This window comes from Buteo buteo, chromosome 25 (genome assembly GCF_964188355.1).
Source record: "Buteo buteo chromosome 25, bButBut1.hap1.1, whole genome shotgun sequence".
NCBI lineage: Eukaryota > Metazoa > Chordata > Aves > Accipitriformes > Accipitridae > Buteo > Buteo buteo.
Genome location: NC_134195.1, coordinates 1,387,100 through 1,409,688, shown reverse-complemented (window position 1 = coordinate 1,409,688; position 22,589 = coordinate 1,387,100). Strand labels below are relative to the sequence as shown.

The following is a 22,589-nucleotide window of genomic DNA, read 5'->3' as shown; positions in this document are numbered from 1 at the left end:
TAAAATTAAGGCTTAAATCAGTCTGAAGTTTATGTAAAGATCAGATACTTCAGACTATTTTAGAATAAAGCATTTTGAGAAGTTTAAATAGGAAGATGGTTTTTTTTAAGGCACATAGTATATTGATTTTATTTGAAAGTGTATTGTCTCCCAAATTTTGCTTAGAAGCCAGATATATGTGCGAAAAGTTAAGTTAGTTATAAAACTAAGATTGATAACTAATTTCTTAATGGAAATTTGCTAAGTGTATGTTTTCTCTCATCACCAACAGATAGATAGTCAGTAAGGGCAGCAGCAGCAGCAAGCTAGCTTGATGAATGAGTGTAATTCAGTTTCTTTGTATTGTACAGCTTGAGAAATGCCAGTGGCCTGACAGCAGCAGACCTTGCACATACCCAGGGCTTCCAAGAATGTGCCCAGTTTCTCTTGAACCTCCAGAACTGTCACCTGAATCGTTTCTATAGCAATGGCACCTTAAATGGGGTTCATCAGAATGCAGGTCCCAATCCATTCAGTGGTGGGACAAGTCGAAAGAGATCCTTTGAAGATACGGAGTCTGCTGGAGTAAAGAAGGCTAGAACAGAAGGTGAGACCGGAGAGGTAAAAGGGATGGGATGATACTGTTGCTGAGAAAGGAAAATAAACATTTTAAAGCCTTTCAGAGTGGATGTTGAGTATTATTGACAAACTCACGTACTTATCTAAATAAGCTATTAATACAAGAAGCAGATGAATACAATTATTCTGTGCGATCCCAGGTCACCCTGTCATCATCGTGGTGTGTTCAGCAATTTCTATTTCCAGATAGTGCTAAAGTTACGTGATGCCAAGAATAATACGTGGAGGAGTAGGAGCTGAAATTAGCTTCTACTCCTTCCTCAATTTCTTCTCCTTCAGGAGAGCCAAATAATGTTAATTCACAGATGCCCGGGTGTTCTGATGGTAATTTTCCACCTCAGGATTAATTCCCAATTAAAAAACTGTTTGCTAGATGAGATGGATGAAAGAAATTTAATGCAGAAAGGTTTCTCAAATCGAGAGGGATTATGTCTGTGACATCAAGTTAATATACCTTAAGTTGCCAGGATCATGTTCCAAGGGGAACTAATTGCTTACAGGAGGATGTAAGACTAGAATGAACCTTAAGGATTCCTATTCAGCGTTGTGCATTGAGGATACCACTTCTTCCTCTGCCAGCAATGATGCGATAGTACAAACTTGAAGCTACTTTTTGGTGGCTATATGAAGAAATTTTTTATTTTTTTTTTACATCTTATAAACACCTTAAATAACACAATAGAGAATACCCTCTGCTTCCTTTGTGTTGGACATCCCATTAAATTCTTATTAAAAAGAATGCAGCATTCTGCACACAAGCTTTGTTTGTTTTTCCTGTGTCTAGCATCAGGAAAGGGATTTTGTAGGTCTTCATTGAAGACACTTTATTCAGTTGAAGTTTATGTTGTTCTAACAGATGTGACTTTCAGTGAACCAAATAAAATGGGCTCAAACAGTGCTTAATTCTAGGTAAGAAGAGCGGACTTGAGACCAAAACAATGTTTCTAAATATGATGTGGACAACATAAATTACATCAATATTGGCTCTCTGTAGTATTTGCTTTAGTACTTGCTGTCCAGCCACTATTTCAACCATACCAGCATCAGAGGCCTCAACGGGTTACTCCACAGCCAGTCATAAACAGGATGTGTTACTTCATGTAGTTGGTCTAAACTATAAATAATTCATGATGGAGAAGAGTGCCTATGCAATTAAATGCAAGACTGCTTTTCAGGAGTAACGTCCTTAAGTAGCTACATAGAATGGGAAAACATGCAGTGTATAGATGCCCGTAACAGCTATGGAAAGATGTCTTCAATGCATTCATATTCTGTGACCGGGAGGTGCTGCATGAAGCCAAAGATACGTATCTTTTGTTTTCGAGAGCTGTTCCTTCTGAATGTTCATAACCAGCAATCTCTTTCGGTTTCAGAAAATCTAGTCAATAGGTAGCATTTCCCCACGATGTGTGGGAGTGGCAGTGGGCTAGCTATTTTTATTCTATATGTTGTCAAGAAATAGCAGTATCTGCATTACCTTTCAGCATAAAACAGTTTGTCCAGTGGATAAGTTGGAGCAAGCAAACAATTAGACAGTATGTTTAAGTGAACAAGATCTCCTAAGCCATTACAGAGATGTTAGAGAAGCAGAGTAGGTAATTTTTGAGCTTTTTGCCAGTATGGCTTTCTAAGACCTTTGCAAACAAAACCAAAAGCTTTACTGCATTTGCTTGAAGGTTTTTAGAGTAATTAGGAGATGCATCCCAACTGTGGAAGCTGAAGTTTCTAATCTGACGTGTCTGCCCTCAAAGATACAAGCATCAGTAATATTTATCATATCAATGTAAAAAGTCTGTTGGAGTGAGAATGAATCACTGCTCTTGAGGCACTTTGTAGACAACAGCTGAGTGATGACAAGTCATCAGTACGTCTTTGTGCTTAGCTAGCTGTTTTACAAAAGAAGCCCAATTTTGTGGTAGTTTTGCACTTAGCAAAACCACACTGGTCTTTTGTCCTTTAAAGACTATTTGCACAGGAGATTCCAGATGTTCAGAGAGAGTGCAGGCAATTTGTATTGGCAGGGGAGAGTCAGGTTTTGATGGCCATATCTCAAATTAGAACACTCAGTGCTTTGAAAAAAACCCACTTGTGACCAGGCACGGTATATGGGCCTTACAAGAACCTGTAAGCAGTAGAGTTGGAAGAAGAGAAACACTTAAGCTGTGCTTTGCCTTTTGTTCTGGAATAGCTAAACTAGGCAGCGGGTGGGGGTTACTTACATGTAATTTTGTTTATACACACACACCTATCTGCTGTCGGGTGCATAGTATAAAAAAAAAAAGCCTGCCTCAAAATTAAGTGACACTGATACAGACCAATTACTCACTTCAAATGTAATACAAAAGAGTTCCAAAGGCTGAAGCTGAACTTAACAAAAGTAAAGTAGTGGCCACTTTCAGAATGTACACCAAATAGTTTTGACTTTTGACTTGGAAACGTTAGCTGGCTTTTATCTCCATTTTCCTGAAATCAATTCCAGGTATTTCACCCTGCTTCCCGGGCTGGTTGGTGGAGGGTAGTGCACAGGGTCAACTACGACGACGATGGTGCTCACAGGGCTGCGTTTGTGGCAGCCCTAGCCCCAGCCCCTCTGGCTCGTGGCCCTCAGCAGGTTGGCTTGTGCGCTGTGCTGTACGTGCTACACACAGTGCTGACGTGCTGTACGCAGCCGGTGACTGACTGTATCGGTGTTGCAAGCCTCAGCATGGCTGCTTTTAGGTGTTCTTTGTGAGGTGGGTTCGGAGGGCATTGCCAGGTGTACCCCTGAATTGCCCAGCATGCCCTTCCCTATTCCTCTAGGTATCCATAAAAAATGCCTTGCCTTTCCTGGTTGAGAGTCATTTGAAGCCCACTGATCCAAGGGCCCTGGGCTCCTTTAAGCCCCGCACGATTTTTGGCCCTGAAACACTTTAGCTGTTGCTTAAGGGTCTTTAAAAACACGTAGTTTACAAAAATTTCTGTTGTGCCCAAGGTAATGAGAGCTGACTTGCAGCCTAGTAAAGTAGCCCTTTACAACATAACGTTAAGAGTGTCTGCAGTGTATGCAGAGAAGTACATTCGTGTGGGCGCGAGAGCAGTGCAGGGTCTGCTGGGGTAGTACTGGGAGCAGTACGTTGGGTGGTAGGTACGAGAGGTAGTGCAGTCAAGCCCATCTTGCTAATTAAAGTGTTTCCCACAGCAGTCTAACCACTTGCCGGCTTTTCTTGGAAAGCAGAGCTGTTTGTTCAGCTCTTGAAGGGATCCCTGGAGCAGTCTGGTGGGAGTGGGGGGTGGGTTACTGGGAGATGGCCCTTGGGAGTGAAAGAGGGAGCAGTCCAGACTGGCACTAGACAAATGTGAGGTACAGACTGCTTTTTATCTGTTGGGCACGCTGGCTGTAAAGCCTAAATATCAGTAAATTAAATTGCTCTTTATTCAATTTATTAGTATATCAGACTGATCTGATGTGTGGGTGCAAACTCTGATAGGTACACTGGTAATTCTCCATTTTAAGGGTTTAAAATGAATGTGCAAGTACTTAGCATTTACTTATTCTGCATTTGGAATCTCAAACATGTCAGAAGTTTTCAGACATGAAAAATTTCAATTTCTTTGTAAAAAGCTTTTGCTTTAATAATCAAAGTATTCATCTGTTTCTTAGCTGAGTTTCCAAGTGTACACCAGTGACTAAACATGACTTTTTTTTTTATCAGCTTACAGCTTTGATGGCTTAATACCAATGATGAATGGAGGAGTTGAGGACGATGCTGACAATATGCACGTTGATAGAGAGTTTGCTGTTGTATCAGGTGGGAGTGGACAGTTTCCTGTTAACTACAACAACATTCAAATGGTTGAAGACACGAAACAACAGGAGAGTACTTCTGTTGGACCAAAAGAAATTGAAATATACACTGTTTCTGCAATGCAAACTCCTTGTCGTTGCAAGAATCAATATGCATTTTATTTTTAAGGATAAAACTTAGTCCTTTATTTTTGCACATTGTTGTCTACAGTCTTGAAAACTATTGTATTGCTGTAACACCCATTATATTGGGGGTTTAGTAGGTATCTAAAATTAGCTGTTTCATGCAATATATTGTAATGGTGAAAGAGAAGGTTTATTATTAGTTTATTATTATTTCAGATAAACAGAAATCCACAATGGCTGTTTCACTTTTAACCTGAGGCTTGTATTATGTTGTGCCTTGCTTTTAATTGCTATAATTTCAGGTTAAAGGAAATTCAGAAATAATTTAAATTATTGGTTTCGTTTCCATTAAATAGATTTAATTGCTAATAAGAAGACTTGATAGGGAAACATATCAAAGTGCTTGTATAGCTCTGAGTATAGCATATGTTACAACTAAGCTATATTCAAAATAGTTCAAGAAATACTATAAAGAATAGTCTGGACATACACCATGTATTCAGAATTTGTTCAGACGCAATGATATAAGTGCAGGATCTTGCTATGGAGTATTTTTATGTAAATAAAAGACCGGACTTCACAGGTCTTAAACTAGTATTTGGAGCTAACATACCTTGGAAAACAGGTTTTGTGTTTTGTACCAATCTTCATGAAACAGTCGAAATATTACTAGTATTAGTGTATATTAATGCTCTAAGTTTTTTAAGGGTTGGTTAATCAAGATGCTTTTGGTAACCCCAGGATGTGTATAGAGTTTCTATTAAAACTGTCTTGGGTCAGCTTTTTCCATGCACTTCATAGGTACAGGCACGACTATTATTACATTCAGAAATTAACTTCTTACTTTAATCTGTTCTGCGATAAATATGTTTATGATTTGTACCACAGATCAGATTCACCAAAGGGAATGATAATTAATAGATATTTTAATATATTAGGAATAAATATATATACTTATATATAATCAGTACTTAAAAAGTAGACTATGATATTTTCCAGTGATAATTACTAAGTGTTCTTATTTATGGAAAAATGATTGTCTTTCATAAATATGCTCTATTACTATAGGTGCTAATTTTTAACAAATCATAACATTCTATAATTATCACTAGAACTATTCATTACCTACTTTTGCATATTAACTAACAGTAGTGCCATTTCTATTAAATTTGATTTGGCAAAGCCAGCCTATAAGGATTTATTTTTAAACAGTTACGATTTTGCACTTTTCAGTTAATAAACACTATATGAAATTCCTTCTCTGCGTTTTCATCACTGAAATATTAGCTTTGATGTTTTGATGGGTTTGGGTTTTGGGGTTTTTTCCCACTTTCAATAAGAATTTGTGGTTAGTGAGTGCAGCTGATGTGGTTATTTTAATTTTATAGGGACGAAAAGGGAAATTCCAGTTAGTACATCCAGTGAGTTACAAATCGAACACATTTCTTGGCATTATGTATTACTGTATGTGAACTATCAATATCGTAATCCATATTTCAAATAATATCCATGCAAAGGACTAATAGAGAACCAAAACTTTAGATTCTGCCTTGTCAAACAGTGGTACTCATTATGTGTCACTTAAACAGGAACCCAATGTTTTACAAATGTGGGAAGTTACCAACAGAATTAACTGGCTTGAACTGGAAACACACAGTAAATGCAATCCTATTTTGCACATAGGTTTATGCATTCATGTATACATAAACATATGTGCGTGTATCCAAGGATAATAACGGAATGTAAAAACCTTTAAATGTCACCATATAGGTCTGTAGTTTCTACGTTTGCTTTGCTCATCTTTACCAATATAGATGTAAATTTTAGATGTCCTTTACCAGTAGGTATTTTTAAAACAGAACATATCACCCATTTTTTGTGCTAGTACTTTGAGTACCACTGCAAAAACTTATATTTCAGACATACTGATGAAATCTGTTTATGGAAATAAAAACTATTGTACTAATTACTAAATCCAAAGGATAAATTGCTTTAAAACAGTTGTCAGTGGTTTTTGCATGCACATCTTTAGAATTTTGTTTCCTACTACTAACTTTTTTTAGTATTCTGTGCACTCTGCTGTTGCTATTGTATGGCATTTTGCATGTGGATTGTACAGATGTTATTATAAACTTACCATTAAATACAAACCTGCCTAGTATGTTATCTAGCAAGCTGCTAGATAAATTGAAGTACTTTCTGAATAAAGGAACTTTGAAACATTTTATATTAGCACCCCAACATAACATTTCTTTATTTGACCTATTTCAGTGTATACTGTACTGTGAGAGTTACCACTAAAAAAAAAAAAAGAGCCATGGATAAATTACAGCTGAAAAATAAAAAAAACAACCCTTGACCCTTGCACCAGATACTCAGTTCTTGCATGTACATAATCTTTCATCCCAAGAGGGCATTACAGTTAAGGAGGAAAGATGCCTTTTATTCCACCTTTCAAAACACTGCCCTGAATATTGTCTGCTATACTATTTCATACAGTTAAATGAAAAAAATTCTGAGAAGTTCACATTGTCTTTGCAAAGATTAATATAGGCATATGTACACATTGGTTGTAGATAGATAGTTGCATTTTCAACGTAAGAATCCATGCTACAAGCTTACTGGTCAGCTCTCATTACTTTGAACTACCTATATTGTTATGAATGAAGAAAGGGTGGATTTATTTTCAAAGCTGTGTACGGAAGCATTTTTTAAATAAGTGGAGTTATAGTGGAGACATTTTGATATATTGCGATTTATTCTTAATTGTTGGTGACAGGTGTATTTCTTAATGCAGATATGAATAGCAGTAGCTCCATATTGAATGCACTGACAAATGGATGTGCCATCAATGGACATTTGGATTTCAGCGCCGCACAACAGCTCAGTGGGATGGATGCCAGGCGTGAGGAGTGTTTAACATTAACACCTAACGGAATAATTCCTGGAATAACTTCTCCCAGCAGGCATCGAATTCATACCAGCAATGGCACCGAGGAACCAGAAAAAACCATGAATAATGCCACTGATATGTGTGGATCTCTACATCTGAACGGAAGCCCCAGTAGCTGTGTTTCTAACCGGCCCTCGTGGGTGGAAGACCCTGGAGATACTTTGCACTATGGACACTATCATGGTTTTGGGGATACTGCTGAAAGCATCCCCGAACTTAGTAGTGTTGTTGAGCATTCCAATTCTGTCAAGGTTGAACAGAGATATGACAATACTGTCCTAGGCACAATGTATTTGTATCATGGTTCCTAGATGGATGACCTTTATATCAAATGCATATTGAAATTGCTACCAAATGAAACTGGGGGGGACAAAATCCTCACATAGCATTAAATTTGAAGATTGCAACTTATTGCTATTTTTACACTTTGTTTATATGAAAAGTAAACCTTTAATTTGACAGCCTTATACAATAGTTGTAGTTTGTTGCATGTATGGGGCTTATTTAGTGATAAAATAGGTGCTGTTATGATGGAATGTTTATTATTTTCTTTTTTTTATTATGGAATGTTCTGGTTTTGTATTTTTTTATTTCTAAGCTTGTGAACACTATCTTTCCCTTTTTAGAGCTGTTTTCCCTTTTATTAAAACAATGTTTAACTGAATTTTGTGAAGAAAATGTTACGTATGTGCATCACTTAGAAGTAAAGATTTTTCTTTTCCATATCTTCTGCTGAAGCTATGGTAGCAATATCAATGCCAGCTATCACTATGCAAGGTTGAAAGTGGCAATCTTCTGGAGCTTCTCTGACTTTATAGTTTGTACATTTGTTTGGTATAACTAGTTGTTCATCTTTAAATTTTTTGAACAAGTTGTTTAAAAATGCAGAGGCAAAATTGGAAGAAGTTACATTTCACTTTCTGTAGCGTAGAAGTGCTTTTTGCTGTTGTTGAGCTCTTTGCATTATAGAGTGGGAAAGTGGGCTGCCTTTGTTGGTCGCAGTGGGGTGTGCCTCAGGTTAGCTCTGAATTTGTGGCGGTTTTCTTTGGCTTCTTTCCTTTATATGTACGCTTGATATTTTACCATAGCTCACAGACCGGAGGCATGTTGGCACTGTTCTGCTTTGTACACACTTTAAAATTGCTGTTAATTGTTATAGAATTTGCCAAGTCAAAATATTTGAGTTTGACTGTCTTGGATATACATTTATTGTCCTTTTTTTTAACATATGCTTTGAAAATGTAATGTTGTGTACTCTTTGGGCTATGCTCACGGAAAATACATTGTATTTAAAGCTTAATACACAAATCAAAATTCATGTAAGTGCACTATATGAGCACTAACAAGTTGCTGCTTTGTGTTATGATAAGTGAAGAGTGAGGAAGAATACGGTAAATTGAGATAAGCCTTCTGAATTGTGTTGATTTTTTTTTGTTCTTGTTTTGTTTAAAAAGGGACCTTTACAAATTGGATTTTAAAAAAATAAACAAACATATTACATTGTATCTGAATATTTTGTTTAGACATTATTATTATTTTTTGTCAATTTGAGCAAGTCTTTAACAGTTTTTAAATCACATTTCTCCATAATCTTTCTCAGTGCAACTGTGGCTTTTCTTTTGTCAGTATATGGAAGCAAATGGGAACAGCCCAATAAATTGTCCTTGATTGAATTACAGAAACACATAACTGGATATTTTGCATATGAAGGTTGTATCAGCCCTGAACTCCAAAAATGGGTTCAAATACTGGCTGTCTGATTTTCATGAAAATCATAGCCTCCTTCAAACATTTTTAGGCAAAATGCTACAGTCTACAGAAAACAGTGTATTCAAATTGAGAGTAGCACTGATAGGAAAATTGACCGGTCCTTTTGCAAATAGTTGGCCAGACCAGCAAAACTCCTCGGTGCCTTCTGGAGACAAAGACCGTTAATGAAAGCTGAATCTCACCTGAGGCAGGCTGTTCTGGCATGCACGTAACCACTTGCTCGTGCTCCAGCAGCTGTATCTGGGCCCTGTTCTTGGACGATTTAATGTGCTGATGTAGTGCCCAGAGGCACATGTGCTATTGCCATCATACTTGCAAGAGATATTAACCTAAATTTGCTGTAGCATTTGGTTTGGGGAGCTTTTTCATATTTGCTGAGCTTGCTGCATATGCTTTCTTGTGCTGCTTCAAATAAATCAAAGCAACTCGTAGCTCTAATAAGCACTGCCATCTTACCTACATGGCTATAAACTGATTCCTAAAGGATTTTCTTTGGGTAACAACTGAGTTTGCATGTGTCTGTTCCAATGGTAAAATTTTAGGTACATCATTTTAGCATGACAAAATTTATACTGTGTTCATAAGGCAAGGTTTTTAAAATTAGTGTGCCTTTGGTTTTCATTCACTTGCTTTTCACATCTTTTCACCTGAAAATACCTTGGAAGACACTGTGTTTCAAAGTCAAAGAGACAACTTACCGCTGTATTTTAAAAAGCACTTCTTCACGTGTGTGTTCAGCCATATGCTAACAGGGACATTTCAAGGTCTGTATCTGTTGTCTGGCCCCGTGGAAGCTAATTATTACATTCTAATTAAGTGTAGAAGACCAGTGAAGGCCATATAATGTAGACATACTGCGTGGGTTTGCTGGGTAGCTTTCTTTACGGCTGATGTTGCAAAAGATAGAAGTCTGTGACAGAGTATGTCTCAGCCAAGAGCTGAGATGGATAATTTTTTAATTATCTAACAATTATTCTATAAATTCTGAGACTTCCATTTTACAGGTGCTTTCTGAGACAATACATGTACTTACAGTACAGGCCATCTAAAATCTTGTTTTTAAATTATTCCATAAATCTTCAACAGAACATGAAATAGGGAGTCAGAGAATCACAGCGTGGTTGAGGTTGGTGGATACACACCCAAGTGTATGGTACTGTTAGGAACCCCTACCACCCGCACAGGAAAACAGTTTTCTTGTGTTTAATTGGAATTTCCTGTTTTTCAGTTTGTCTTGTAATTTTGGATACATGTGGGCAATAAAACTATAAAAGTAATGAACCTAACAGATCCAACCGCACTTCTGGTGGGGAAGGTGCTGAGTTAGTAGGTGAAGAACTCAAGCTGTCAGGCGTGGAATGAGTTCTACCAGGTGTAGCCGTGCCTGGCCATACGTAACTACTGATGACACAGAGGCCTTGTTTTCGAATACCTCGCTGTTAAAATACAGAGGACTTTCCTGGGTTTGCTGTCGTTCCAGAAGACTGGCAGGGCTCACAAGCCCTCTTCAGGCCTCGGTTTGGGAGTTTCAGATGCTGCAAACAGACAGCCGCACCGAGCCATTTTAATGATGCTGTGCTCTGCCGTTCCTGAAAAGATTGCTGGGTTTTAAACACCTGGAGTTAAATTCTCACAAGTTTTTTGGTTCTCAAGGGCAGTAGTATTGTTTGTACTCGGGCCTTTTGTCCAAGTCTAGAATTTTCAAGGCTTTTATCAACCGAACATTATTTTAAGTGATGCTTTGTCTTACTGTTACCGTGGTTCTGGGAGTGGTTCTCCAAAACTGAAGTTTACTTTCCATCTGCCTAGATTTAACTCAATAGTACCACCGTGAATGTTATATGGAATACACTAACTGGTTATTGCTCATCACCCTCCTGGATACCTCTTTGGCTGAGGCTCAATTTTGTGTGAAATTTCAGTTGATTCCTTTCTGGCTTATGTAGATGTTTTTGCCCTAATTCCCCCCAAATGTAGCTTCTTTCTTATTTTGTTTTTCAAAACCATCTGCAAAGTTTTGGCAGAATTATAAATAAGTACAGATTCAGGCAGTATTTTGGTACGGAATATTTCTGACCAAGTAGTTGAAGTTTGGCAATGTTGGAAGAGGGAAAAGGGAAGTGTTACACAACTTCACACATGGTTACAGTCTTTAATATTTTTAACAATTGATCCCGATTCCAGATAAAATATTAGTCTAAACTTCTAACAGTTTTGAAAGCAGGCTGTCATTTGAGTTATATATATCCTATATATATATTGATATATCTTAAGACAAGATGCTGCTCGGCTTCAAGACCCATTGTAAATGCTTTCAGACCCTGTGAACTTTGCTGAACATTGGTCTTGCTCCTGACTGTGATCAAATCCTGATCCTTGTTCAGACTCACATTCCATAAGCTAGCAAAAGACTGTAAGTCTATTTTACTAAACATCTTTAACAAACTATCATCCTTCTGCAGTCTGAAACTGAACCCCAGCTTAATATTTATGGCCAAGTTATAAATCACTAAGGAGCTTCTGCCATTCCGGTTACAAATGTAATACATCCAAAAGAGCTGCCTCACAAAACGTCAAAGTCACTCCTGAGCACGAAACAAACCTGGAATGAAAAAGGAATCCTTGCTGTCCTGTACGCTAGAACCAACCTATGGTACAAGCTTTTATAGTAATGCACATTTTCTGAAGTACGCTTCTCCACTTATTTTGTGTCCGGCCAGTTTCTTCCAGCCAGTGAAAAACCACGCACTCCGGTGGGGGGGGAAGCACAAAAACGCCAAACAAACAAAACCAGACAAAACCAAACAAACCCAAACTAAAACAAACAAACCCCAAAAAACCCAAGCCAAACCCCAAAAGCACTCTTTCACCAGCGCAGTACTGCCCGCCTCGCCGTTCCACGCGGACGTCCCGCGCGTCCCCAGACCTCCGGGCACGAGGGGCTTTGGCAGCGGAGGGTGGGGGCACCGGAGCGCTCGCTCCTGCCGTGCTGGTGCCACTGGACGTGCCACAGCGTCCCACGGGCACCTCCACATCCTGAGAGATTTCTTCAGGGTGGTTCCTACCCTGATGAAATTCTTTTTTTTTTTTTAATTGTGCTTTCTAGGGTTCTTTGTGACAAAACCCCCACCTTCTCTGGCATTCTAAGAAGTGCGTTTTCTCGTTACTTGCCTCCAACTCTCAAGTACGGTTTATGTAAAGCTCCAGCTAAAATGAGTTTCTCGATGCTCCGGGGAGGGGGTCCGGGATGCCTCGGATCGGGGGCAGGTGAGCTGGGGATGGAGCGGTGTTGCAGATTTCCTACAGGACTGGGAAGAGAGGAAGGGCAGAGAGGAAACTTCCCGTGCCGGGCGGCACGGAGAGCTGCAGCAGTGCTGGGGCAGCAAAGAGGCGATGGGGGGAGAGGGCAGGCGGGGAGCACCCCGCTTCGCTGCTGCCGCGGGCCTGGGGGGGACAGGGCCCCGGGGGGGAAATCCTCGAGACCCAGCTGAACCAAGAAAAGGAAAAGGAAAAAAAAAAAAAAAAAAGAGTCTTGCATAAGCGGGGTTTACTATTCCTGGCAACTGGTAACTACATTTCTGCTGCGCTGCTTAATGACTCCCAGATATTTCACACCTCTCCTTCCGTTGCGGAGTTTCCTGTCTCAGAGTGGTGACTGGCTGTTCACAGGCAAGGATCAAAAGAACTCTGCTTTAAAGCAGATGGTTTATTTTAAAAGCATATCTGGCTGTAATTTTTTTTCTTCTTTAATACACTACAATAGTTCATAACAGTACCATATGCTTGGAGTATGTACCCAAATTAAAAGCTTTGCCACGCTCAAAATCATACCCCCCCCAAAAAAAGCATAGTGAATGTTACCTGTCCTATGAGAACAAAAGTTAGGCATCCTCTCTCCCTCCAAAAAGCACAAGTTTTAATGAGTAACTTCTCTTTGCTTCCGTGTGACTCAGCTGCACGTATAGGACTTGATAAGCGTTTCCAAATCAGTAGGAATCAGCCTCAGCTGGCTGAAACACAAACACACGTTTGTCACTGAAGACAAGTGCCCTGGCTCAATCGCTAATCTGAGCAGCGTTCCACAAGGAAAATGTCCAAATACCTAAAGCTGAACACGGTACCAGGCTGCATAGTATTAATTGTATTTCTTCTTGCCGGGCTAGCATTGTAAGCTAAAGAAGAAAAATAAGTTAGTCTGAGTTTCTCTTCCTGCAAAGGCAGGATGTAATCTTACTACAGAGGAAACACCACGTATTAATAGAGCTCTTCTCTTCATGTTACCGAAAGGTCAAGCATTGTTTGTTCGTGCTAGCTGGCAGCTCGATCTCACCAAAGACACGTGTGCTTTCCTGTGACGACCGCACACTTAACGGTGTCTGCGGTTTTTGCCAGGTTTTGTCTGGGGGAGGAGAAGTTGGGGTTCGTTTGCTTTTGTTTTATTCTCACTGTTTCTAAGAGGTGTTGTGAGTTAGATCAAGTCTCAGTAACATTAGGCACATAGCTTGGAATCTCAGTTTATTCCATATTTGACATGTTGTATAATACAGCATATTTTATAAAAGTCAGTGCCAAAAAGATTATAAAAATCAGGTAGGTACACAAAGTAAGAAGAACCAAGCAAAAAGTATATGCATGATGCAGAGAAGCACTTACTTAAATGGTAGCTCCTGGGATCAAGCAACTCTCCCAACAATCAGATGTCCAACCAGAAAATTCTGTAAATTCTAGGAAGTATAAAACCCTCAGGATTTTTTTTATATAGGTAGAGTTGATTTTCTTCCTAGTAGCTGGTACAGTGCTATGTTTTGGGTTCAGTGTGAGAAGAATGTTGATAACACACTGATGTTTTCAGTTGTTGCTCAGTAGGGTTTAGATCAAGTCAAGGGTTTTTCAGCTTCTCCTGCCCAGCCAGCGAGAAGGCTGGAGGGGCACAAGGAATTGGGAGGGGACACAGCCAGGGCAGCTGACCCAAACTGGCCAAAGGGATATTCCATACCGTGTGACATCATTCCCAGTATATAAACTGGGGGGGGAGCCTGCAGGGGGATCGCTGCTCAGGAACTAACTGGGCATCGGTCAATGAGTGGTGAGCAATTGCATTGTGCATCACTTGCCTTTCTTGGGTTATATTTCACTCTCTTTTTGTTATGTTCCTTTTCATTACTATTACTATTATTATTATTGTTATTGTTATCACCATTATTATTATCATTGTTATTATTATTATCAGCATTATCATTATTATTATTGTTGTTGTTGTTTGTTTCAATTATTAAACTGTTCTTATCTCATCCCACATGTTTTACTTGTTTTAGATTCTCCTCCCCATCCCACCGGGGAAGGGGAGGAGTGAGCAAGCGGCTGCGCGGTGCTTTGCTGCTGTCTGGGGGGTTGAACCACAGCAGATGCGTATCAGTTCTTTTGTGGCGGACCTGAGCAGTGCTGCCCATCAAAAGGGGCAGCTGTCCTGTGGCCGCTGGTAGGTGGCAGTTTCACAGGAGGCAGGAATACTCCAGCTGCTGCATTGGAGCTAAAGAACCGCCATCATCCATGCTGATAAGAAAAAAAAAACAAGGATCTGAACTACAGTGGCAGCACCCACCTTAATATTTTCAAGGGGTCTGCAAAGCCGCCTTCTCCTAATGCGGGCAACACCTGCGTGTCAGCAGGGCACACTTCGTATGCCAGACCTGCCGCGCAGTCTGCAGGAGCGATGGGGTAGCGGAGTTTGTGTAGTCATTGATAAAGGGCTTTATCTGCTAAATATTTTCAGAACTTTGGGAAGAAAACAAATCTTGTTACCCTTGCTGCAAAACAACCTTTGGGACATGAGCTGAGGGAAACTAATAGCGGTGATCTGTCAAAACGACATGTCAAACAGTCCTAATTGCGATCGCCGCGGCGGCGGGGCAGGACGGGCGACCTCCGTGCACGTTTGGGTGAGCAGCATGCCCTGCTGGGGCTTCCTACGGCGCTTCAAGTCCTGCTCACGGTTTTCTATACCTGCAGCTGCAAGACGGCTACTACAGCATTAGGTAGGAGTCGGTCTTTTCACTCCACGCTCAGCGCACGCTCTCTGTTTCATCCTGCCGTGCTGGTTTCCCGGTCCGTTAGCGAGTGCCTTGCTGGAGCACGATGTGGCTCCCATCCAGCCCGCGCACCGGTGCTGTGCCGCCTTCCCAAGGCAGCGAGGGCCGCGGGGAACCGGCGGGCGCCTGGGCACTGCCCGCCGCGAGCGGCAGCCGGGACACCACGCGCCGAGACCCAGGAGCTAAGAAACGCTGGGCGGGATGAGTTTTGCTCTGAAAGACTGGTTTCGAACGAGAGGTCGCATCCTGCGCTGTTCAGTGTCGGATGCAAGGAAAGGGGCAGCGGCAGAATGACCCTCGCCCCTGGCAGACCCCTGGGACCAGCAGGGTCTCCCAGTCCCTGGTGCCACGCCGCACTGGCTGGGGACGATGCAGTCCCGGCGGGCACGTTGGCTGCGCGTTGTATTTCCCGAGGTGTTGATACGCCGATGCAGTCTCGGTATTTCCCGAGGTGTTGATATACCGATTCAGGCTCAGTATTTCCCGAGGTGTTGATGTGCCGCTCGGACCAGCGCTGCACAGCCCCCAGCCAGGCGTGCGCCAGCTGGAAGGTCTCTAACCAGGTTAGCGTGGCACCGAACCCAAATTAATAAGCCCTGTTTATTAGGTCTTCAGCACTCGGCCTGAGGTTAAGCCTGCCGTGACCTCGATAGTAAAAGGCAGAACAGCTGAGGGAATAATCCTGCTGAACCCAAAGGCAGGAGAATAAGATCATCCCTCGGACTCGGTTTGCAGAGTGAAAGAGCTGAGATATGCGCAGGTGACCTCTTGCACAGGACAGCTGGGTCGTGCGAGACTAAAGAGAACAAACACTAAAGAGATCATGACTGCCTCATCCTGAAAGAAGTTCAGAAAACGACCGAGGAACCAGCCACGCGGTGAGGCAGAAGGAGCAGAAAGGTGCCATCCTCCGTACAGGCAGCTCTTTGAGACGGAGATTCTCAAGGAAAGATACATCCAAAAATCCAGTGATGAGATGAGATGAGATCCAGCAATCAGAAATCCAGAGATTTCAGGAACCAGAAGAGGAAGACAGGCCAAGCAGCAAAACGAGGTGATGAAAATACTCAGCCTGAGAACAAAGTAGTAACCTCTCTGCCACAGATGGAACCAACAATTTTATTATTGTTAGTGAGCTTTTCAATTATCATTAATAAAGTGAGCCATCCTATAGCTGTCCTCTGTCTCCTGTAGAGACCTTACTATGCAAAGCATTGAAAGATTTCAGTATAGATGTGCTCCCAAGCTGTGTAAATTCACTTGCTGGACTCAAAATTCATTTATACTGAATTTAAGCAATTTATCCAGACACTGGATAAATTCAGACACATTATATCATCACCCTGGTTCTGACAGGAAAACCACTTAAAATCAAAAAGGCTGAAATATGCATAAAGCAAAACTATTTTTGAATACAGAGAAATGCTCCCAGAAATGGTATTTAATTTAAAGGCATTCCAGGACAATGCTTGACACCAGTTTATGCACATGCTCTTAAACCTGTATCTTCAGGTATATTACTTCTGGGAGCCGTAGAAGGAGTAGCAAGGGAGGGTGGGAAGGAAAAGGCAGATGCAAAGACCAAAGTCTGCTATGACCAGCAGGATACAACCTTTCCAGAATTAGAGCAGAGTTACATATTTCACAGCCATTTGCTTTCAAAAGGCCAAAGTCCGCACCTGGTGCAAACGGCAGGCGGTGCCCATTTTACCCGATACAGGTGTTTGGTTTCCCTTTTTGCCAAAGCAGACAGGTCCTGCGTCCCCCCTCGCCGTTCGTGTACGCGTCCCACGCGGCGTGCCCCGGCCGGCAGCGCGAGGAGGATGCTCGCTGCGTTACACAGCTGGATGCGCTCCTCTGGAAACACCGCGCCGACCAGCCCGTGCCACTCACGAGGTTCTCTCATCGCCTCGTTATTCACTTGTTTTTCACTCGCTTTGGTATCTGTGAGGGTGATAAATGAAACCTCAGCCAGCTGCGCTCCCTCCGAATTGCCGCTGAAAGGCCATTTCCTACCTTATCGGTTTGATTGTATCACCCCTTTCCCCGTCTCCTCCTTGGGCTCCTTCACTACGTGTCCAATACATGCAATTTCCTATCATTTTCAAGGCCTTTCTTTCACTACCAGCTCCTGCCACCCATCACTCAGTACAGTCTGAACTTGCTGGCTCTGCGTGGGCCACCCTGCCAGCTCCGCCACCCGCTCGCTGTATTTTTAAGCAAACATCTTCGTGCTTTTCCTGTGCAAGCTCCCATGCTTGGAGAAATTCCCCTTTCATGTCCATTCATACACTTCACTGTGCTCCTTGAGATGCTCCCTTGAAAAACTGTCTTTAAAACCTAAAAAAACCCCACCTTTCCCTACTTTTGGGCCACTGGTGGATTGATACTAAAACCTATCATGGTGACAGCATTGCCCCCTGATTTCTTGCACTACCTGCCTGTATCAGCCAGTCATCTCTTGTCCTAGATGGGGTTTACGTACACCTTGGGACAAAAACTGATTTTTTTTAGTTGTGTGTTTACATGGACTCTAGCACAGTGAAATTCTGGTCTTCCAGGAATGATAGTAATAGTGACAACAGCAGCAACAACACTAATAAATTAAGAATGTAACCTGGGACTCATGTTCTCCACAATACGATGGGACCAAAAGCCACAGCACACAGGAGCAGCTCCAACTTCTGGTGGCAGTAACACTGCAACGAAGTCTTTTCTCCTACTCTTTTACATGCTCTCCATAGAAACATGTTTGAAAATATCAATTAATATGAATGTTATGGATTATGTCCCGTTGTGTTTATTTGCAGGAAAAGGTTGATTTATTATACACTTAAGAACAGCCTTCCTCCACATCCTGCTTCTGTAGTATGTCAGGCTGAAAAATCTCCTTCCTTTATCTCAAGTCTCATTTTCAGACCCCCCTCCAGCTTCCCAGTCAACACAAATGTGTACAGTTCCTCATCCATCGTTGCAGTATTTCTTGTCTGCAGCCGGGAGTCCAGCTCTGCTCTCACCCTCCTCCAGACTCCCTATTCTGCCGCTCCGTGAGGATGTGCAGAGCATGTGTGATACCCTAAAACCCAACGTGAAGAGGCACTGGCAAAGAGAGAGATAGAAACCAAAGAGGATTATTCCAAATCCACTGGGGGAAAAAAAAAGTGGAAAAAACCGAAACAAAACAAAAAAAACAACAGGGGGACACAGGGACAACCAAACAGAAAAAAACCCAACACCCCAAAGCAACAAAGGAAAACTATACTCAGGAAATAAAGCCCACCCTGTGCAGCTATGGAGGTGCAGGGCTCACAGGAGGGCAGCTGATGGGGAGGAGGTGGCAGTCCCGGCGAGGGCTGGACGTTCACTTCTTTGTGGGAGCCGAAACCCCGCAGGAAGACTCTGGAGCAAGAAGCAGACTCCGCACCCAATTTCCCACGCAAAAAGGGTTCACAGGATCAAACAGGACTGAAGTAGAGGACAGCCAGCTAAGACATCAAAAGACGCGTCTCAGCAGCTGCCTTGTCCCCGTGTCCCTTCGCAGTGTCCCAGCCCAAGGCCAGCAGAGCCGTGCGGCTCTTCCCAGCGCCGTGCCCCACAGCTGCCTGCGGCAAGCCGGCGATGCTCCCCAGCCCTTCCTCGGGCTGCTAACAAGGTACAATTCCCGGCTCGGCAGAAGGCAGGGGCTGCTAGGAAAGAGCAGGTGGGATCTTTTTGTAGCAGGTCAGAAGTGAGCTCCAGTCACTCCCGTGATTTCCACCACTGAGGCTTCCAGGGAGCTGGGCTGGTACCGTGAAATCGAAGTGGTTCCTCAGATGGTGAGGGGAGTAAATTGGGAGAGGATTGCAAGAATGGGTGTTTGAGGCACAACAAAAATGGGAAATGACAAAAACAAAGTGGGGAAGGCATTTAATGAGGCCTCCGCAAACACTTTCCTTGAGCAGAAAGGTCTGTGCACTGCCACACAACGCCTTGCCTGCTCCAAATGCTGGAGGTGGGTTTTGGTGCACTTAGGAATCTTTGAAGGATTTTAATCATCCTTGCGGGAAGGGGAGCTCAGCGTGTGCCTTGTGTAGCATTTAAAGAGCAGGAGGTTTTTGTCTTGCAGAATACTACATGTTGAGCATACTGGTTGAGTTGGTCTCTGGCTGCACCCACGTTTCCACTGTGCACATCAGCTCTGGTGTCCTCCTGAGAACCTTCTCCCTGAGACTACTTTGTACGGTAAATAGGAATGGCGTCATGCCAAGGAGTGTGTTTTGGCTGGCACAGGGGACTACAGAGTGCTTTTTCTAAATAGTAATTCGCTGTGCTTTAGAGCACATGGACTATGGGAACATATGGGCCCCTCTCCACAATTTGGATGTTAGGAAAACAAGTCTTTGTAAGGAAAGAGATAGTATTGTATCAGCAAAGAGACAGACGAGTACTGTGCCAGATCCCGGAACAGAGCTATTGAATTAGGGAGCTACTGAATGAACTGCAACTACAGTGAAATGGGAAGAAAAAAAAAAGAGAGAAAGGCAGAATCTCATCAAATACAGACTCAATAAATAAAAACAGCGGGTGTCAGTTGGGGTGCACACAAAAGCCAAATCCAGAGAGAAACGAACCGCAATTAGCTGAGAAGGCTGAAGATAGAAATGTGCTTTCTATTTTAATGTCCAAAATGAGAGCAAGCGTGAACATATATTTCCCACAGCCATCGGGAACGGGTAACGGCTCTCATGCGAGGGGAGAGAGCCTGCACCCTCCGCGGTCCGCCAGGGGCTCGGGGCTGGGCAGGAACGGCCAACACACCGCGGCACCTCGGTCCCCGGGTGCAAGCCATCGCGATCAGATCGTACCAGCTCCGGACAGCTGGCTGACGGAGCCTCTCTCACTTTTATAACCCTTATACGGCTCTTGTGAAAGGCTGAATCATCTTTTCTCGCTGCCGTGATTAAAGGAGCAAGGGCAGAAGAAAGCTCCTTGGGGATCTCATGGATTACTGACTGCTCTACCCATCCTCTGACAGGTGGCTGTAGTAAAGCATCAGAGAAATATTCTTGCCTGTTCAGCCGCTACTAACTCAACTGGCTGAATTTACTCATCTGCCAGAGTCCAACCATGTATCTCTTTGCTATGTTAAGTGAGGACCAGGCATCGCCTCACTGTCTGAAGCCCTTATTATGTGGGCAGGTTAGGTCAGCTCCTATTGTAATGAATTTCTGTGCATTTTTCCCCACGTTTCACTTTTTGAATATTTAGTATTGCACACGTGGAAGGTATCCAAATGGTCACCAGGCGTATCTTTCCCAATATGCCTCTGGTGGGTCCTAGAGCAACCAGAGGCTATACAGAGTGTCCCAGCCCCAACCCCGAGGCAGTCCCTGACCTCCAGTTCCTTCAGCCCCGAATCCATCCCTCACGTGCACCTAAAGCCCCATCCTTCTGCACGTCTTCTAATACTCTGTGAAGACAAGAGGGAGATGAATATCAGCTTGCAGCAGCTAATGATGGAGCCTTCATAGGGTTTTACTATCACATCAGCTATTGCTGCAAATTAATATGAATACATTTCTATCTAAATAAGGCTGGAGCTCAGACACTCGGCGCTCCCATCACTCCTGCGGCTGGATTAGGGCAGCTGCTGGAACCAAAGGAGATGGCCTGAACAAAAGCCCACTTGAGCAGCTTTCACATGTGTTATTTGGTCTGCATACCTCTTGCTTAACCTGTAAAGAGATTTGAGTCAAGTCAGAGGTAATGGACACAAAACCCACCTTCTAAAATCTCAATATAAAGGTAGAGCCTGGGATGTATTTCTGCTACCTGAGATATACATTTGTTGGAAAGAAAGTTGGATGTGAATTGAAGACTTGAAAGAAATTAAATTACTTGAGAGGGTACTGTAATTGAAAAGAAGAGAAACGTGTGTGCTTGAAACAAATTTATTTACTACCATGGGAGAACTGTAATTGAAAAGAAGAGAAACTTGTAGAGCGGAGCATTTGGAATTGACTTGAGAGGGAGAGAAAGTACGGGGCTCCTGCGCTCTGAAATGAATTTCTTGCTTGATTTGTGGTACCAAACTTTGGAAACATCTATACCAATTAACTTGAAAGTGTAATGTTTTGCCCTAGAGAGTCAGGCATCACCGTGTAGGGATAGAAAAATAAGATGCTTTAAGCTTGTTCCTTAGCTCTTACACAAAGTGGAACAAGGCATTGACTAAGATATAACTGAAGGCAGTGCTAGCTCTAGATTTCAGGTGCAACGTCACCAAGGTTTTCTTCTCTGCATGTGAAAGCCCAGTTGTGCCTAAAATCTGGCTTGGGGTAAAACTGAATATGCATCATCCTGCAATGGCTCATGAAAACAGAAATATCTCAGGGAGCCTTATTACAAGAGAAAAACAACACTGTTCACCAGCTTCTGGCTAGTGCTTGATGGATGAGATGGTTTGTCCTTCTTATACCAGAAGAAGATCAAAGGAGGGGTGGTGCTGAGCACCGCAGAGGCTTCTCTGTAATCACCCTTCCCCAGACACAGCCCAAACAGCGACTGCTCTGCACCACCACGTGCTGCATCCTGCCCCGGGGCTGGGAGCCACCAGCCCACTGCCGGTGCCGTGGACCTTTGTGAGAGGTCACCGTGGGACTTCAGAATGACCAACAGCTCTTGCAGCCTCTTTTGGGAATTCACTCAGTACCAAAACATGGTTCTAGGCTGAAAACAGGTGAAAAATGGCCTGGCCAAATCTGTGCTTGCTGCGCTACAGATCCAGGCGGTCAGGTCACTCTGGAAAATGTCTGTGCTAGGTCTTCTCAGCCGCAAACCCTATGAACTCAGCCTACGAGCATAGGTCAGAGCTTGGTGTTTTTCTGCCTCACACATCGCCGAGTGCATTCAGGACCGTGCAGGGTGCTGAAGGCTTTCACTGACACCTCTGCAGCCACGGGCAGGCGTGATTGACTGGCTGCGTAATGGGAACTTGCAAAAGGAACCAGCTGAGGATGCACAAGAGAGTGGATGCCTTCAACTACTTTTTCTTCCTTGCAGTAGCTCTGTAGTGTAGCCATGAGTCAAGTGCAGTTACAGTGTCGTTTCGTCATAAAGCTCAGGTCACTCTCAGGCTTCAGGGCTTCTTATGGAATTGTGCTCCAGAATCCAATTTTTCATTAAATTTACTTTTTTTTACTGCCTACATTTATTTCTTTGTAAGAACACAGAAAAAAAAAATGAACAGATGCATTGATTCTGACTCAGG

The 22,589-nt window shown here is 42.7% G+C and overlaps 1 protein-coding gene across 2 annotated transcripts in view; it reads left to right on the top strand.

Annotated features, from left to right (window-relative positions):
* ANKRD10 (ankyrin repeat domain 10) overlaps positions 1-8,986 on the top strand; it is a 38,349-nt gene extending 29,363 nt beyond the window's left edge. The window contains exons 4-6 of one of the 2 annotated variants that reach the window (XM_075057662.1): positions 351-586; positions 4,311-4,406; positions 7,308-8,986. In XM_075057662.1, the coding sequence (XP_074913763.1) occupies positions 351-586; positions 4,311-4,406; positions 7,308-7,792 (817 nt within the window). In that variant the 3' untranslated portion in view covers positions 7,793-8,986. The remainder of the gene's footprint in view (positions 1-350; positions 587-4,310; positions 4,407-7,307) is intronic. The other variant, XM_075057663.1, reaches the window with a different exon arrangement.
* The last annotated feature ends 13,603 nt before the right edge of the window (positions 8,987-22,589 follow it).